Here is a 15,691-nt window from a genome sequence, read left to right as displayed (position 1 = left end):
ACTATAAGATAAATGACACTAGAATTTCTGTGAGGATACTGGGGTGATGAGAGCACTGATATTTTTGTAAAGCTAAGCAACATTTTTAAACTTTATTTTCAGTAATGATTAACCATTCTGCATTGCCTTTCAGCACAATTTCTCTTCTATAGATGGACACTGGAAATGCTCATTTCAGTAACTGTGTTCATTTTCTCTAAAGTCTATTAAAATATGCATAAGTAAATCCATAAATACGATATATTGATAACTATTATGATAACTGAAGATAGTTTTTACAGACTTGTTTCAAAGTGATTCTTTCTCTTCCAGAGCTCCTCACAGTCAATTCTGTTGGAGGATTTGTGTGTTTTCTCCCTGCTGCTCTACTTATGGCTGTATGTGCTATTGCTGCAGTGGTTCATCACAGACCAAGGTGAGAGTTCTTACCTTACTTTCTCAAATTTTAGTATTCTGTAATTCCTGCTGTTTGACTTTTGCTGCAAGCACCCTTTTAGATAAGATCATGTGAAGAGACCACCTTTCAGGTGCAGACCATGGGACTGGACTAGGGCTGGGCTGCAGGAACTCCCCCGAAATACTCAGTGCAAAAATGTGTTCCTTGTCCCTAAGGGTTTGCTCTGTCACCTCTGCCATTCTCCCACACTCCCTGCTAATGTGAGCACAGCCTTTTTCCTTCAGTTGCTTTCTTCCTAAATGGAGAGTAAATATTCAATCTCTTACAACAAATAGCACTTCTGTAACTAAGGATTATTTGTTGGGAGAGAGAGCCCACGTACCTGTACCACAGAACTGAGGTTGGTGCTGGCTGTATACAATTGCAGCTAGTTCTTTTGGGTGTATTATACTGATTTTTCTGAAATAGGGAAAAAAGCAGACTCTACCATGGGTAATGAAAAGCTAACAAGAGGTTTTGATGATACGAACCAGCAAGGAAAAAATACTCCACTTCCAAATTCTTGTCTTTTCACTGAATAATATAATTTATTACATAAGTAAAATACCAACAGCAACTGTAGTTTTAATTCTTCATTTCACTTTTTCCATAATGATCACTTATGTAACAACTTCATCTCCTGGTGATGTTAGAGTAGACATTAGACCCACAGCTGCACTCTTCAGCTGTTGCTTCTGTGAACATGTACCTGGAATGAATTTTAGCTTCACATCTGTCACATCAACATTTTATACCTTAAGTTCCCACACTGTGCAATTTTAATATAAATAACCTGTATCATATAAACACAGTTAATTTGCAGATGACTGTGGTACTCTGTACACAGAATTCAATGCCTACAATTCCAAAGTTGAAGTGTAGCAGTGCTGAAGTCACGTGCATTCCGTAAGATTGTTTTTGCAACACTTCTGGAAAAATCTCAGTTGAAGTCAATATTAATAAAATACAAAAATATATATCAGCAGCAGATCAATACATCTGCACTTTAAAAAAAAAGAAAGGGCATTTGGGGAAAGGAATCTTGAGTTAAGCAGGTTCCACTGTACCCACACCCATCACCACACAAACGCGGCTCGTTCTCGTAACATTCGGACACCAAAGCGCTGCCACTCCCGCTGATAAATCCAGAGCTCCTGAGCTGTGTCAAGACAGGCCAAAACTGCACCTCCTTTCCAGGCAATTAAGCGTGGATCCATATCCTAAATTCAAAACACAGATTGCACGTAATCACTAGTCTGATTTCTGCATAGTTCTCCAAGGTTGTATCCTACTATTTCTAACAGTATTCACCACTTAGAATCCTGGGGTAGGGGAGGAGAAAGGTTTTTCAATGTTATCCAGGAAAAAAAAAAGCTAGATAAAAATATGTAAAGAATTTTTAAGATGCTCTGAGAAGTCACCTTTTTTTTAAGATGCCTTTTAGGCATGTCATGAAAATTCTGCCTTCAGCAATGGAGGCTCTGAAATATACTCAAGTTTTTAATTTACAAGTTTTGCCCAATTAATGTCAAATGAAAATTGATCTTAATACCATGTTTTCTTTTACCTTAATACTAATTTAAAAAAAATAATCACAATTTCTTGCTGAGGAGACCAGTCAGTTTCACAGGCTAACTGCTTCTTTAAGAATAGAGCCTGTAGCTAATAAACACTTCAGTGGTCCATACCAGTAACACTCTTGCTCTGCCTTTAACTTTCTGCCTCTAACTGGCCACTGCCATGTTATAAACTGAAAACTCTCTTAAATCTCGGATATTCAACTACTTGGAGGTTTTGACAGAATTTTTTACTTTTAGTTTTTCAAAGATTTCAACCAATCATTGTTTACTGATCATTTAGCTCTCAGTTAATAGTTACCTTAGGTCTTGTGATGACTTCAACGTTTTCAACAACTCTTCTGAAAGAAGGTGGCATTTTGTTGAGAATTCGGTGTTGAAGGAACTCTTGAGCTTTATGAAACATAAGACCTCCTCCCACTACTAAGATGGAGCTGTACATCTTCTTTTTTGTATCATCAGATGCTGGAATGAATAAATATATAGAAATATCTGTACATTTTTAAAGTGAATGTATCTGTATTTGTCTGTATTTGTATTACAATTAACGAAGCGCAAGTCAAACCAATGTTTGATTTTAAAGTTCTTTTTCTATTCCTTGGAGATTCCAAACATGTAGCTCAGGAAACCTCAACAAAGACGTAAGTATAAGAAACAGTGTAGCTACTCTTGAGATGATAAAACTTAGGGATATATATCCTTACATTTGGTAAAATACGGGGGTCACATAAATCCACACTGACATTTCTTTTTGGGAAGGCTTTGACAGACTTGTACAAATGTAATTCTTACCACAGCAGTCGATGCTATGAAGGATGGCTTTGTCAAGGCCCAAGGCTTTGCCTTCAAACTGAGAAATAGCAGTTTTCCTGGACATGTGTGCAGTTAAAGGTTCTTCTGAATCATTGCCAGATATCATACAATCACTCTGGGAAGATCCCAGTTCCACTTCTTGTGGGTAGATCCTCTCTGAAATGTCTGAAGTTTGGCCTCTCAATTCTCCCTCAAATGCACCAGGCTTTGACATAGATTTTCTATCAGCTGTAGCTTTTGAAGACTTAAAAATCAGAAAAGAAGTTGAACTATGAGAAATGCAAAAACATCTTCAGCAGGTTATACAACAATCCAAAGACTTAACTAAGCTCCATTGTACTTCCCTTCACCTTTCTGCAGAGTAGGTTAAGCACTGCATTATTACCTCATCTGATAATTTTAATTTTAATCCCCACATTCAAAGTAGAGTTTTTATTTTGAACTCCATCAGATTGATCAGTCCTATAATATGAAGCCTTCTTAGACTCTGAAAATGCAAAGTTCTAATGAAAGACTTGTCTAGACATCCCTAATTCCTTAATCTAAATTTATTCTTTAATACTCCTGACCCAGGTAACAAACTTTGGTCTCTGGGATGAGCTAATGAGTCCTCATTTTGTTCCCCAATTAAATGATATTTAATGAAAAATAGAACCAGCATTCACACACCTGCTCCTGCTTACTTTGTGTGGCTAGCAGGTAATGTTCATCATGAGGATCCTCAGGGTCACCTTGTGACCTGTGTTGCAAAGTTGTCATTTTTTGTCCAACAATTCCAAAAGTTGCCGGATAGAACAGGGCCATTGGAGCCTAAAGAGTGAGAGATTTGGTATGAGTTTACTATTCAGTTTTTCTTTTTTTCTGCATTTTCTGTAAAAATAGTTTACTTGTTCTATTTTTCCTCACAATTCAAAATTAAATAGAGGTGTTTTTTCCAAGTAATTTGTAACAGACTGAAGCATCTTTTGCTTTGTATAATTTAAAAAAGCCCAACAAGTACACTTGTACATGAATACAAGTTTTGTTACAGATTCTGGCATTGCATGGTAAATACATACAGTTTGTTACAAAATTAGAAAATTCAATGGTGAGCAGAAAAACTTGCAAAATTAGCATTCATTCCCTGCACTCAAAGGATAATTATCATATGCAGTTGAAGCTACAACCATTCTGACTAAAGCTAGTTAGGAAGTCTTGTGTGTCCACCAGTGCTGCATTAGGCCCTTTCATACCTTTGGCATTTCATTTTAGAACTACCAACAAGAATAGTTTAAGAACAAACCATAAATTACATGGGTTTAGTAGCACTGGGTCCATATGAAGTGAGGCTCTGAGTCTTAATGCTCACTACAATTCTCATTACTAAAGTAAAGAAAAAAATCACCTGTAACTTTTCATCCCCTAATCGGAACTGGTATAATAACGCTGGAGAATCTGGATGCCGAATTTGGAACTCATGATCTTGCAGTCCAGAAATATCCTAAAGTCAAAAAGGATGTAAGCAAAAATTTGCATCTTTTATATTTATCAAGCCATGTAATCTACTTAAACTCTAGGAAACAAAAAAAGAAAAGTAACAAAACTCTTCAAGCTATGGATTTCATTTGCCTGTTCTTGAATTCTTTAAGTCTTACTTGGAGAATACACGATTTTCCTGCTCTCACCTGGTCTAGATGACAAAATGTCTCCTTCAGGTGCTGCAGCAGCAGGCAATCCAACTTATTAGTTAACTGACAGTCTCTATATGGGAATCCTGCTCGTTGCATAAGCCAATAAAAACATCTTGACACATCAGATCCTCCATATGCAAGGCACAGCCTAAAGCACAGAGAAGAAAAAGATTTTTCTATTTATTTGCTGAAATAGTGGCTGCCTGCAGTAGCATGTATGGAAATACTTGGAAAACATTAGACATGCTAGGATCATGACTTTCACACAGTTTGCAGAGCACAGTATCAGTTCTGGTCAGCTCTGCCTGGTTTTTATTTTTAAAGCCATCAGAAATCTCAAAGGTTCATATTTTAACAGCTGACCCTGTTCCATGGCTCACACTCAAAAAAACTAAACAGTATTTATGGAAAATTTTCCCTTTTGAAAATCAAGCCTTTGGTAAGCAACAAAGTACATGCTTGTAATAATCCTGCATATGATAAGATACCTGGTGTTGCGATGGGAAACACCATCTTCTACACAGCAAACACTCGTCTTCTGATCTCCCACATCAACAATACACGCACTGCTTAAACCACTTCCAAAGGTAGCACACACAGACTCCTGGTGCACAATAATTCCTGGCAATAGGAGAAAAATGATATTAAATTCATGCCAAACTCCAGTCATGTTGCTGATGTTTAAAGGATATTTTCATGTCTTTTAAAGCTCTGCAAATGGCCTCACTCTGCCCTGAAGGGCTGTGTATTTAACGAAGAGGGAGTCAAGATATTTCGAGATTTTGTTTTTGTTGGTTGAGCCTTCAAAAGTTCTGAGAAAGCTAAAAGCAGAGTGGATGCCTATACTCAAATGACTTTTTTTTATTATTATTTTGCCTCTAAACTTTGGTTTTTTTTTTAGCCAGCATTGCAGAGTTTTGGTTATCAGATGCACATGAATTGTTTTCCTAATTTTTTCTAGTTTTAATCAAATAGCATTACCATTAGTATTTTAGATATGCTCTTTAAGTAGTTATAAAATAAGGCCCAATTTCCCCCTCTATTTTCCTTTCAATCTACCTTTAACTTTGCAAACAAGTACATTTGTATCACAAGCCCACACTTAAACCTGAGATGTACTGGAGGTTTCAGTCTTTCCTTCTAAGCAACAAAGGGAAAAAACAGTTTAACTGAGCTGTGCTTTGTAGTCACTTAGTAGAATTACTTTTTGAAGGCAAATGTTTTTCAATAGATTAAGATAATTTAGTTATGCTGTATAATTAGTTCATCTTTTTACTAAACTATTATTTAGGAAATGGCACTTTCAAGAGTTAATAATGCTACTTTCTGACATGCATGTTTCAGATGACTAATAACCTTTTTAATTTTTCTTGGTATTCTTTCTATTCCTCTGAAGCCAACCCATTTCCACTGCAAATTCTTCTATCCCAGTGCCAGCACATTTTTACAGAGTACTATTAGGTAGTACTGTTCTCATTACTGCTATTGAAAAACTTGTGAGTATTCAAACAAAGCATCATCTAGAACCATTCTGCTCAAAAATTAAAATAGCCACTATGGCTTGTTCATTTTAATACGATAAAACAAATCAAATCAAATATATATATGCACTTGAACAAAATCTAAATCTCATGATATCGTTCTCTCTTTTTAACCTACTTAATTCCTTCAGACAAGAAGTCTCTTTTTGTAAAATGAATGTCTTTTATTTAGATGTAGAAGAGGTTAAATGGGTTCACTGTTTAAGCAATAATATTTAAGTGTATATTCTGCTGAGAGTAATATTTGGAAACTGTTTGCACTTTGTACTGATCTATTATTAAACAACAGCAGTTTTAATCTCCAACATCTTACAGTTAACTTACTGTTTTGCCTAGTCTCTATCACTTAAGTTATCATTCTTGTCCCCTTTTTAAGCCTTTTTCCTGTTCATTTTTTGCATATCTAATAAAAAGAAATGACTTTGCAGAACCAAAGGTACTATTACTACTCCAATATATTTTAAATTAAGTATGGTTGGGTTACTGTGCCTTCTGTAATGACTTTCTGTGTTTTCTCTACATGTGAAATCTAAGCAAGATAGTTAAAACTGCAGCAGTGCTTTCCAGAAGGCAAGCTAGAAACTTTCAGAAGATTATCTGAAAGGAAATTTTCATCAGAGGGCTTTCCAGTCTGGAATAAACATGCAGAAGAAGCTACGAATTGCTTGGTTGGTTTTGCTTTTATTTTTTTTCATTTTATGTGCTTAAGCCAACTCTGAAACTTCCTACTATGTCCTCCCTAGGACTAGAGAGTAGCAGTATCTTCCATCATACACTTTTGTTTTGAAGGCTAAGAATCTTAACACTCTGTAGAGGTAACATTGTGCATTTTAGAAATACCTGAGAAAGCAGACTGTTGCTACTTTTGCCTCAGCTGAACCAGAAGCCCACAGTCAGAATTTGTAAGAGCAAACCAAAAACCTTGTTTCAATACTAGCCAACCATTCTGCCCCTTTAAAAGAGACAACAGTTATGTGGATAGTAAAAGATGAATATGTTAGTCCCAGCCAAAGTGGGATTGATGTGCAAAAATGTGCCTTAGAGGAAAAAATAATCTTTATGCAATTAATCATGAAGTTCTTGCTCAAGTATGGTTTTACCTGAGAAGCCCATCTTCATTAGGATCATATTTACCAGTTCTTTCACGTGTTGTTTATTATAGATGTCTGGAATTAGTAAAATGCATCTGTAGTACTGAAGACAAGAACAGTAAATTAAATCCAGCTCTCAAATTAAGTGTCTCTTTACATTCTTGAACACCTGATGCTAAGGAAGAAAGCATGATATACAAGTTATTAAAAAAAAGGAAATTATAAAAAAGGGGAAGGTTTTTTAATACTTAAAAAAATGAGTTTAAATTGCATGCCAAGTTAAGAGTTTATGGGCCACTAAAATGTTTAAAAGTACATCAGACATGAGAAAATAACCTACTTGGCAAGGACAAGGAACTATACAATTATACAAGGCCACTCTTCCTCAGGTATCTCCTTTACAGTCAATAAAAAAGCCCAAACAAATGAAGACTAAGACTGTGAAATGTCTATAATGGGATTTCTAAACCTCCTTGTTAGAAGTTCTATAAACAATTTTTGTCTTAAAGCCACGGACAAAATTCCAAATGAAGTCTTAGGAACCATGCTCACAGAATGTATTTGTTAAGCAAAGCACCAGTAAGAGGCTCCCAATAACAGCAAGTTCCTTCTCTTTCACAGTAACATTTGTAGAAGTGCATATAGCCCACGTAAATGTGTTGTTCACAGCTCACCTTCAGGTCTTTCAGGGGTATTTCCAGATATTTTTGTATTGCATGTGACCATATAACTTCAAGGTCTGCTAATACTGCAGTGAGGGAGCCACCAGGTCCTGGGTGGAGATTCAACTGCCCTCTTCTAATGGGCCAGTGTATATTATAAGAATCCAATGGATTAACATACAGAGCCTGAAAATAAGAGATGATGTTCTATGCACTAGCAACAAATATTAAAATGAGAAATCTCAAATGAGGAATTAGAATAATTCTAACTCTTTGAAGCTCATGAATACCTAGTTACTCAGCAGCGATTTCATGTACTGATCTTTTTATCAGTTTCTTGCCTTTTCTCTCATTTATGCCATATGGACAAAGTTCTCACCTATTCCCTGCAGAAACACTGATTTATAGCAGCAAAGGATCCAAGATACTTGTAGGCAAATGGGGGAAACCCTCTGGTCTTGCTGAATGATAACAAATATTCAATTACTCCACAGTAAAGTTTCTCATATATTGCTTGGCTAACTTCATGTGTCTTGCAGTACATACTAACTTGTATCAAACTGCTCCTGCTGACATGTTTGCATTAAAACATATGAAGACTCATTCAGCAGGAAAATGAATCTTACCTCTTCTCCTACCAAAAATTCAGGATGATTTGATGTGTTTGTCCACTTGGCTCCAGAGCTGTGGTCCAAAATAGCCGGTCGCATCTGTCTGTTGTATGACCTGGCCTGAAATGTAATCAAGACAAATCCTATTAATAAATATTTCATCAGTCACCTTTTATGCATGGAAGGAAAAGGAAACACCCCTTCAACCCCACCACTTGAGGAAACATTTTGAATCTTAATTTTCTCAGATCTTCAGAGATAGGTCACACAATAGCATTATCCATATTTGCTGTAAAAAGGGATATCTCTACTTGTCCACTAAAACACAGGAACACACCAAAGGACTACATGAATGAGCAATTTAATAAAATCTTAAGAATGAGTTACCTGATCAGGTGACACCGGAATACGCCTTGCTCCATTGGACATCTTTTTGGACCATATTGCTTGGTCCACCATTTTAAGGCCATTTTGTCTCTGCTCAGTACTTTCAGGTTTCTAAGGAAAACCCCAAATATACAGTGTAAATACCCACTTTCCAACTACATCTGCATACTGGTAATACTAAAGCTATGGTCAAAGAATGAAATTGTTACTGTGGTTGATAGACTGTAGAAAGGACAGCAATTTGTACAATGGAAAATGAATGTATGATGATTTTTAAAGAAACTGTTTTCTATATTAGAGTTCCCAACACCTATTTATCGAAGTCAGCTTGAATCTTTTAAGTGACTGGAGTGGCTGCTGGACTTCATCTCCAAAATGATGCACTCAGGCCACTTTTTAACTACAGATTATACATAAAGTCCAAGCAAAAATGTTTAAACAGATCTCAATTATTTAAATGTGATATTTAATATTAGAGACATTCATTTGATGAATTTTTAATTTTTTTACAGATGTAGATTATGAATAAGACCACTAGATGTATTTTTTGAGCAGGCTGGAATAAAATTATTTGCTGTTATCCAAGTCACAAACCAACTTGAAACCAATACATCCGCAAATGGAGAAGTCCAATTCTAATCCTACAGCTGCCATTCTAGCAAGAGAAATACCAAGACTGGTACGAGACCACAGCAAAGAGAAATCAACATGCATAAGCCCTCAATCTACCAATTTATTAGATTTAGTTCATTACAAACAAATCAAATAAAACCCAATCATAGACTGTGCAAACCTACTGACAGTGTATTCAAAGCATGAAAAAAAGTGGAACTTGAGATGTATTCTCCTCTGTAAAAACATAAAGTATGAGGGAAAGATATGAACTATATACAACAAAGATGCAACAGAGATGGGTAATGAACACACGGATTTTAGCGATCCAGGAGGCCGCACCGCGGTGTTTCCCGGCTTACATTGAGGCCGTCCCTGAGGAGCCAGCTGTCCCTGTAGACCGCCTGGCCCTGCTGCTTGTGCCGCCGGGCGATGACGTGCGGGATGCCCGCGGGCAGCGTGTCCGTGGCCCTCCCGAGCCGCAGGGTGGTCGAGCCGGGGTGGATCACCACGATGAAGTTGCTCTGTATTTGCTGAAAGCAGCACAACGCGCGCGGAATGAGACAGGATCCCCACGCCCACCTGGAACTCTTCCGACGCCCACCTGGAGCCCCCCAGCGCTTCCACACCCCCCTTCTCAGGCCTTTAAAAGGCCGAGCCCGGGCCGGGCCCGCCCCAGCTGGGAGGGGAGGGAGCGCCGCCCCGAGCGGCCGCGGCCGGGCCTCACCTCCTGCAGGGACTCGGGCACGGCGGCGGGGACGATGGGCCGCTTAACACCGCGCTGCTCCCGCTCCCGGTCGCGCTCCTTGTCCTTCCCGTTCTCCGCCTCGCCCTTCTCCGCCTGGGTCATGCTCCGGCCGGGCGGAAGCCGCGTCTGCCGGGCCCGAGCGGTGCCGGGCCCAGCGCGGGGCGGAAGCGGGCGGGACCCGCGCCCGGCACCGCCCCTGGGCAGGTACCGGCGGAGCTCGGACTGAGGGGGCACCGCTGTCCCTCGGGCAGGTACCGGGGGAGCGGCGCGGCTCCAGGGCAGCTCGCCTCGGCTCGCAGCGGGTGTGGGGCACGGCGGCTGTCCCGGCCCCTGCGCTGAGGGGCCGAGCGGCGGCAATGAGGGAGCCTGGGGAGCAGCAGCCGAGTGCTGAGCTGGGCGGTTACTGCTGGTGCGGCTGCAGGAGGGGCGACACAGCCCCCCAACAGCTTAAAATACCGCTCTGTGTAAAGAGCGCAGCACAGCTGATGTACGTGGTGCGACGGTGAAGAGCTGACCATGGCCAGTCTGCCTGGACACACCTGGTGCGTGGGCAGCAAGTCCTCTACGAGCTGTGCGGATGGGACCTCTGAGTGGAGCTAAGGGAGAGCTGGTGGGTTTTAAGGCTGAAGTTTGCTGTTACACAGCAAGTCTAAAAAGGTGGTAACTTTTTGCTGGGTACACGTAGCAGGAGTGGGAGGTGCTGGAGGGGCTTGTTAACCTAGGAGCGTGGTTGGGTGTTTTAATTTCTTGCTAAAGAGGTGGGGAATACGCTCAGTGCAGGTGGCTCGGGCTGCAGGCGCAGTGCGAGCTGCAGGGTGAGCTCTGGGGTGCGGGACCCAGGCAAGAGGCCGTGAACAGCCGACCCTTCGCACGACAGAGGGCACGGGGATGTGCGGCCCGGCCAGGAGAGCAGACAGACACTCCTGCCGGACACGGCAGGAGCCGGCAAGCACCGGACTTTCCACGCTTGGACTTCGAGCGTATAAAAAGCCCAGGAGTTCCTCTGTTCGGGGTTCGTCCTCGGAGGCGCCAGCTCCAGCTGTTGTTATTTACTTATTGCACCAACATTAAATTATTTTAAGGATCCAGACGTCTGAGACGTTTGCCATCTCCTATGGTAAAACCTGGGGTCGAGCTGGTAAGGAAACCTGGTCTGTGTGTTGAGTGGGGTGTGTGGGGGGTCAAGTAGGGCACCCGTGGGCTCACTGGAGCCACCTGCTATGAAGGGGCCTCAGTCCTTTCCACTCAGGTGGTGTGAGTGTGACTGCCAGAGTGGCTCCTGGATGCTGAGATGGGAAAGTTGCCTTAAGAGATTTATAGAGAGGCTTAGGTAAAAATTTTGCAGTGGTACCTTGTAGAAAATAATTTAATCTGGATTCTTGTCAGCTGATGTTTTCTCAAATAGATCTAGCCCTCTCTAACCAAAACAAAAAAATCCCCCCACAAACCAAAACCAAATGAGCCTCAAGAACAGTAAGAAACTCCCATCCTGAAATGGGGTAAGGTAGATGAAAAGGTACTTACTGTTTGAAAGAAAATAACTCTTCTGCATTAGCACACAGTACTTCAGTTCACTGCCTTTTTCTTCATGTACTAAAAACAAGACCTGATTTTATTGAATAAAACCTCCAAGTTTTAACAAAATTTGTACAGTAAATAGGCTTATCCATTTGACTAAGTTTATAATGGAGAAGGAGACTATTTTGAGAGGTGTTTATGTTATAACACCCACTATGGGCCTTAAGGAATCAAGTTTGTAAAAGGTAAGGATTGTAAAACAAAGTAATTTATAAATTGCATTTTTAAAGTGCTTTTAGAATGTCATTAATACCATGAAAATACAGCAAAGTACAGAATGTTTGCCCTGACAAAGACAGTAAATACAAAACCTCTTAAGAAGCACTGCTTTAAGTTTGGCTCTTGAGGGACCATCTGTATCAATTATAAATATGTATTCTTCCTCATTTGAATAGCTAAAGACTTACTGTACTTCAGATTTTTTGGTTTCTAAAAATGATGAGAAAGTCAGCCTTGTGACAAGCCAAATATAATTTACTTATTACTTTGCAACTACAGTAAAATATTCAGAAACTATACAAAGACTTTAGACAGTAAACATGTATTTAATAAAACTGTGGTTCAGTTACACCGGATCCTTGAAGAAGGAGTTCCCAGTACAACTTCATTAATCTGCTTGTATCACAGAACAGTTTCCAGTCAGATGTACACATTCACAATATTCAAACTCATTTGGTCCACCACTAAACTCTTCTTCCTTTCATCTTGCAAATGTGTACACTTGTGCCTGCCTCTTCAGCAGGCATTTACCTAAAAGATAAAGCAATTGCAGTACATGTAAAGAGAACAAGGCCTGCCTTTGTGAGATAAAATTAAGTAATAATTTTAAAACAAAATTGTTTTTAATTTAGCTAGATGAGACATGCTAAAGACTTTCAAACTTTATTCCTAAGCAGGTTACATGTTGCTGTGATTACCCAAAAGCCATCCCCAGAGTCTTTGCTGCCCTTGTATCTAGTCAAAAAAGAAAAAAAACCCTAAAACATCATCTACAGAAGAAGCTTATCCTTTTTCTAGAGAACTAAAATACTGGTGTATGTGCTTTTTGGTTATGAACTCCCTATTAGACTTACAGGTAGTAACCATCTGCATTTGGTTTATTTCCTTGAAACTTTTGTTATGATAACAACAAGGAGTAATTGATGACAAGGATTGTTTATTTAGGTCTTGAATATATACTATATACTGTATATACATAGTGTTAGATATAACTCTGACTAGCCAAAATAACTAATAAAACAGAATTAAAGTTCAGGCAGCTGAAAGAAAATTTAAAGACCAGAACTTTTACCTCCATTTTTAAGCAGTTCTGATTTTTATACTTTACTGGAATTCAAGATTTGTATGGCTATATCATTGTAACAGGAAAAAAAAAAAAGATTTTCACTAAGTCTTTTAATAATTTTATTATTTTCCTTCTTTTGTACTAAGTATCTATTTAAAATAAAAACCCTCTATATGTTATGTGATAACTATTAGAAATGCAAACAAAGTTTCAATTGCTTCTGATCTGGACAGGACTTTAAATTAGCAGCCAAAAAAATGAAATGCTAGAAATAAATTTTTATAAGCTGTGTTCAAAAATCTTTGCTAACACTTTGTATATCCACTTCTGTGCAATTAAAAGTACAAAGCCACCATTTCTGACCCAGGATCTTTTAACATCCTCTCCCCCTCCCTTTTCTCCTCCACTTTACTGTAAGTATCTACTATTTTGGTTATCTGCCTGTTTTGGTAACTTCTGCAAAAGTTATAGCTTAACCTTGAATTATTGTAATTACAAACCCCTCCACTATTCAAAGCAGGATACAGCAGATTTGGAATTACCTTCCTCATCCACCCCCAGCCATTGGTGGTGGACTGGGGCCTCCACCCCAGTGATTTATTCGACCCATCCTACGGCGAGGATGTGCTGGAGGCCTGAAAAGAAAGCAATTCTATTGTCATTGAACTTTGAAACTAGAAATATAACACTGTCAGTACTTAGTTAGAACCTCTGAAAAAAATCTAGTTTCATGTTAAAAGCTGTAAGAAAACTCCAACCCCACTTTCACAAAAATTTTTATAATTCTTTACAGTTTCAGAGTGTCTTAGGCTATATTATTTTTCAAGCTGTCCAAAGCTGTGTATTGTTATCAACAATACTACTGATAAACATTTTAGTTTTCCTGCACAACTCAATTAATCTACTCAAATTCACGTCACTTTGCTAAGATAGGAAAAAAAAAATTCAGAACTGCTGTGAATATGAAAAAAAGTACCCTCTTCCGTCATTGTATCCTGAATAGGAGGAAGATGTATAGCCTCTTCTTCTCAAATCTGGTTGAATAATACTCTGGAAACTGAGAAATAAAACAAAAGTTAGGTGAATTGATTGCTAGATATAGTTTATCAATTTCTGGATTGCGGGATAAGAAATGGCCTGAAAAACAGTAAGTAATGTTCAGGAATGAAAGGTGTATTTTGCCAAGATCATTGTTGTTTAATTCTTGGCAATTCTTTTCCTACATATCAAACTAAAGTCTGAAGTAATTCCAAATTACAGTGAGGCTCAAACTATAAAATCTAGTTTTTGGGTAAATATGTAAGAAATGTATAAACGTGTAACTGAATAATCAAGAACTGCTGAATACATCACAAGAACTTTCTGTTTCTTAACCAGCTTTCATCTGGAGCCATAAATTTGTCATTACTGCTGTGTGATTATTTTTACATAGCCATGATCTGTTGTCACCAGTAGAAATTCTCCAATTAACAGCTTAATTATTTGATCATCTACTAAATGATCTACCTGTTTAACAAAAGTGTATGCTTTTTCTTTTTTATGGTATCAAAATAGATGAAATGTAAGAAAACTCATTTGACCTTCCAAGAAGTTAGCATCAATTTTTATTAAGACCACTGTAGTGCTTAGTAAACAAAACCATGTAGTAAAACATTTATAGACAGGAATGCTAAAGAACAAACACAATACTTTTATTGTTGTGTTAATGACAGTACTGAGCAGCTTCTACCTATGGCAAATCTAAAATAAAGCTCACCACTAGAATTAACTTGTACTTACAACAGAACCACAAAATCTGCTATGGACCAGAAGAAATCTGTTATAGATGACAAACTCCAAGGAGCCCGACTCTGGTTATCCAAAACTTGTCCTGTAACATATCCAGACACAAAACATCCAGTGATGTTCAGTGTGTGACGCTGCACAGTACAGTACACCCAAACATATCTGATGAATCCAGAATTTACAAATGGGAGGGAGAAACTTCACTTGACGGGCAACGGCGGCGAGTTTCACTCCCTAGAAATAATGTATTGACCAAGCACTCGAACTACTGGGGTCACCATCGCCAAACAGGCTCTGCGTCCAGGAAACCTATAAGAAGTACCAGTGCAGCGTCTGTTTGCCCGCATGTTGTTAAAGCGCTGTTCTGTCACGCTCGCGGTGTTCGCAGAACACGCAAAGTCCCCCAGCGCAGTTCAGAAGCCGGCGAGCTCAGCGCAGGCCACGGGGGGCGCGGGGTGACGCGACACGGGCAGGGGCGGGCCCCGATCGGCTCCCCCGGCCGCGGGGGCCGCGCTGTGCCCCGCACGGACCCGGGGCCCGCGATCGCCGCCCAGACAGACCCGCCCGGCGCCCCGGCCCCTGCCCCTCACCGTTGGAGATGTAAACCATGGCGGCCGCTGCCCCTCCGGCCCCGCCCGCCGCGCATGAGCGCCAGGGCCGGCTGACGGGGCGCCCCGCGCCTCCTTCCGGGGCCGGGCGGGCGGGGCTGTGGCGCTGTGGGGCGGGGCTCGGTTCCACGGTTCTGTTTCCAGGGAGATCGGGGCGGCGCTCAGCTCCCCGTAACGGGGACTTAGTTACTCTCAGCACTCAGCACGCCGCGTTAACGAGGGATACCCCTCAGCACCCTTGTTAACCGGGCGTCCCCTTCAGCACCCCCTGTTAATGAGGAGTCCCC

At 40.0% G+C, this 15,691-nt stretch overlaps 2 protein-coding genes across 3 annotated transcripts; both read right to left on the bottom strand.

Annotated features, from left to right (window-relative positions):
* Positions 1-956: 956 nt before the first annotated feature.
* On the bottom strand, positions 957-10,287 carry ACTR8 (actin related protein 8). Its single transcript, XM_050313062.1, has 13 exons — positions 10,128-10,287; positions 9,763-9,933; positions 8,789-8,899; positions 8,417-8,521; positions 7,803-7,976; positions 7,138-7,231; positions 4,985-5,117; positions 4,491-4,644; positions 4,211-4,306; positions 3,496-3,636; positions 2,806-3,070; positions 2,315-2,478; positions 957-1,656 (listed from the first exon to the last, which is right to left on the bottom strand). Exons 1-13 carry the CDS (start codon positions 10,248-10,250, stop codon positions 1,513-1,515), a joined length of 1,875 nt encoding a protein of 624 aa, XP_050169019.1. The 5' UTR covers positions 10,251-10,287; the 3' UTR covers positions 957-1,512.
* A 1,892-nt stretch (positions 10,288-12,179) lies between these two features.
* On the bottom strand, positions 12,180-15,488 carry SELENOK (selenoprotein K). Of its 2 annotated transcripts, XM_050313161.1 has the most exons (5): positions 15,387-15,488; positions 14,791-14,881; positions 13,988-14,068; positions 13,554-13,646; positions 12,180-12,476 (listed from the first exon to the last, which is right to left on the bottom strand). In XM_050313161.1, exons 1-4 carry the CDS (start codon positions 15,403-15,405, stop codon positions 13,559-13,561), a joined length of 279 nt encoding a protein of 92 aa, XP_050169118.1. In that variant the 5' UTR covers positions 15,406-15,488; the 3' UTR covers positions 12,180-12,476; positions 13,554-13,558. The 2 variants fall into 2 exon arrangements, with proteins under 2 accessions (XP_050169118.1, XP_050169117.1); XM_050313160.1 differs by lacking the exon at positions 12,180-12,476 and having other exon boundaries at positions 13,550-13,646.
* Positions 15,489-15,691: the final 203 nt, after the last annotated feature.

This window comes from Myiozetetes cayanensis, unplaced genomic scaffold, assembly GCF_022539395.1.
Source record: "Myiozetetes cayanensis isolate MyiCay16 unplaced genomic scaffold, myiCay2020 scf18, whole genome shotgun sequence".
In the NCBI taxonomy this organism is placed as follows: Eukaryota; Metazoa; Chordata; class Aves; order Passeriformes; family Tyrannidae; genus Myiozetetes; species Myiozetetes cayanensis.
The sequence above is the reverse complement of the archived record's forward strand: the minus strand, read 5'-3'. Positions and strand labels throughout refer to the sequence as shown.